The 2,640-nt window shown below is 37.3% G+C and overlaps 1 protein-coding gene across 1 annotated transcript; it reads left to right on the top strand.

Moving 5' to 3' along the window:
* Positions 1–613: 613 nt before the first annotated feature.
* Positions 614–2,406, top strand: LOC106361190 (TORTIFOLIA1-like protein 4). Its single transcript, XM_022688620.2, has 4 exons — positions 614–936; positions 1,029–1,567; positions 1,990–2,041; positions 2,194–2,406. The coding sequence occupies exons 1-2, from the start codon at positions 895–897 to the stop codon at positions 1,458–1,460; spliced, it is 474 nt and encodes a 157-aa protein (XP_022544341.2). The 5' UTR covers positions 614–894; the 3' UTR covers positions 1,461–1,567; positions 1,990–2,041; positions 2,194–2,406.
* Positions 2,407–2,640: the final 234 nt, after the last annotated feature.

Raw genomic sequence — 2,640 nt, 5'->3', positions numbered from 1 at the left:
TTTTCATTACCACTATTCCACTTTCCACTAAATTTTAATTGGTTAACAAAATCATTTAAAAAAATCTTTATATATAAAGAAGGCTTTGTTTCTCTCCCAGTCTATCCACATCAGCGTCCACATCATCAATTCGGTTCATGACGTTTTGCCACGTGTCCACGCAATCCGCGTCGTTTCATTAAAACAAAATTGTGTGTGGGCTTCGTTTTTGTGACATCAGGACGAGTTCGTGTTGGGCTTCGAGTGATACGGCCCGGTAGTGCTGGGTAGTTATGATTGCGCTACACGGATTCAGGAAAAAACAAAATCGTTTTTCTTCTTCGACGAGGCGGCGAGCCAGGGACTTTCGCGATTCTTCTTTCGATCTGAAACGGTGTTATTAATGGCTGCGTGATAAATCGAATTGATTCACCTCTCCACGATTCATCTTCAATGTTTAGCTTGGATGTAAAAGGCCGTCTGAAATCAGTATAAATAGATGTGAGTGACCTCATCTTCTCTTTATATCTCTTTGCTCTAGACAACAAAAAGAGAATCTTCCAAAAAGGAATGTGACCATGTTAGCAGCTTCTATTGTGGATGATAAGAAGGGACCACAGTTCCCACATGTAAAGCAATCTTTGGAAGATCGGAGTAGTGAAAGTGTTGAATCGGAGGAAGATAAGGCCAGCTCAGGGGGACCAGATATTATCAAAACATAATATCTCTGAGAACAGCAGAGAGAATAATAAAGGACATGGCTTTCGTGGTGGTTTGAGGTCTGGCTCAAGGGTTGCACCACGCAGTGACGACGGTGATGATTCTTCTGATCCGGCTGTGAAGAATTGTAAAGATGATGTTGATGAGAGCAGGAAAGACAGCGAGGAGCTGTCTTTGATACGTGAGCAGCTTGCTATGATTGAGAACCAGCAGTCCAGTCTCTTAGACCTACTTCAGGTAATACCTTAATGTAGATGAAATGTTTGGTTATGATTGTTATTTAGATGGCTTGATCCTCACTGAAATAAAGAAAATTATTTTGGATGTAGAAATTCATGGGAAGCTCACAGCGTGGGATCCAGTCTCTGGAGTCTAGAGTAAGCGGTCTAGAGATGGCTTTGGATGAATTATCATGTGATCTTGCCGTTTCAAACGGGAGGGTCCCTAAGAATAGTAGCTGCGGAGGAGAGAGTTGTTCAAAACTACGTGGTACAGAGTTCTTAAGCCCCAAGTTCTGGAGAAAAACCGAGGAGAGACCAATGCAGACACGGACCAGAAACACATCAAGTGAAATGGCTGCTCAGGAGAACAGTTTTGACCAGGGAAAGAGAGATATGAACAACTTCGGCCAAAGGGGAAGTGGTTCTGTTTACCAGAAGAGATCAGCAAGAAACCAGTTTCAAGACTCTATGCATACTTTGATTTTAAAGGTCTGCTTTTGTATTTTTCAGATTATCTACTTGAGGAGTGCACTTGAGTGATTCTATTTTTATTTTATTTTTGTTGAGGAAGAGGGTGATGTGAGGATTGAAGCACAATAGAAGCTGACCAGACTGATTGAGATTAATTGTGCAAAGCCAGCTCTCAGGTTCGATGCTTTGCTTCAACGGCCTGTTTGAATTTTCAAGTCTCACTCACATGTCTTAGTAACCTTTCTCTTTTAGAAAAACATTCTAATAATTTAATCAGTGGGAGTTTTAAAGATCAAATGCATGTGAATAGAAATTATATTTATGTGATGTGTCATTGACGGAAATAGATGTAAAGATTTATGTGATGTGTCAAACTCTGTCTAATAATTCGATGTATGTTGTTCTTTAGATTAGCAAAAGTAGTCTGAAGCTCGGAGAGAGTAAAAAGTATGTGGATATGCATCTTAGTTGTAGTGAATTACAGACAACTTTATATCATTTGATATCCTTAACGGTGCGGAGTTGCATCATGTTCGTTGCTTTTGTAATACTTTCTTTTGTTTTCTGCTACTCACATGATATCCATATTATCTTGCAGGATTTGAGCAAGTTTATGTTTTTTTTTGTGTGTTTGGACCTACCAGACACAGGTGGGTGTATAATTTTATATTCTTGATCTGTATTCTTATGTACATATTTTCAATCAAAAAATTGTGAAAAGTACATATTTTCATAGATTTGTTGGCTGCTTTTGTGGTTCATGGATCTTATTCTAATCTGAATCTTGCTTGAAAATCCTTAGGTGACATGAAAGACTCTCTACGCGAGCAAATTACCAAGTATACGTTTTTCTTTCTTCTGCTACAATTAAAATGTTTTAGTCTTATTCATTTTGTTGGATGACTATTTTTTCTTATTCATATCACATGCCAAATAGAGTTATAGGCCGAAGTAATGGCCACATTTTCAGCTTCGTATAATTATAATTAGTAGTGATAAGCGTTTTTGTTTGTTATGACGATGAGATTACTTTTGTTCGAACCAATGAACTGAAAGTGCCTTCAAGAACACAAAAAAAAACTAAAAAATACCAGGTTGGGTTCATCTTGATTTCCAAATTGCTAATGGCTACATTATATTTTAATTCTTTATTGTATATTTATGGTTTGTTTCACTTTAACTTCTTCGAATAAATTATTTTATATGAAGTGGTATGAATAATTAATATTAATTGTTGACGGTTACATTA

This window comes from Brassica napus, chromosome A7, assembly GCF_020379485.1.
Source record: "Brassica napus cultivar Da-Ae chromosome A7, Da-Ae, whole genome shotgun sequence".
Lineage (NCBI taxonomy): Eukaryota > Viridiplantae > Streptophyta > Magnoliopsida > Brassicales > Brassicaceae > Brassica > Brassica napus.
The sequence above is the reverse complement of the archived record's forward strand: the minus strand, read 5'-3'. Positions and strand labels throughout refer to the sequence as shown.

Coding starts and splice junctions, on each gene's coding strand:
- LOC106361190 (XM_022688620.2), top strand. CDS start 895: ATGATTGAGAACCAGCAGTCCAGTCTCTTAGACCTACTTCAG. Junction 937..1,028: donor GTCTCTTAGACCTACTTCAG/GTAATACCTTAA, acceptor TTTTGGATGTAG/AAATTCATGGGAAGCTCACA.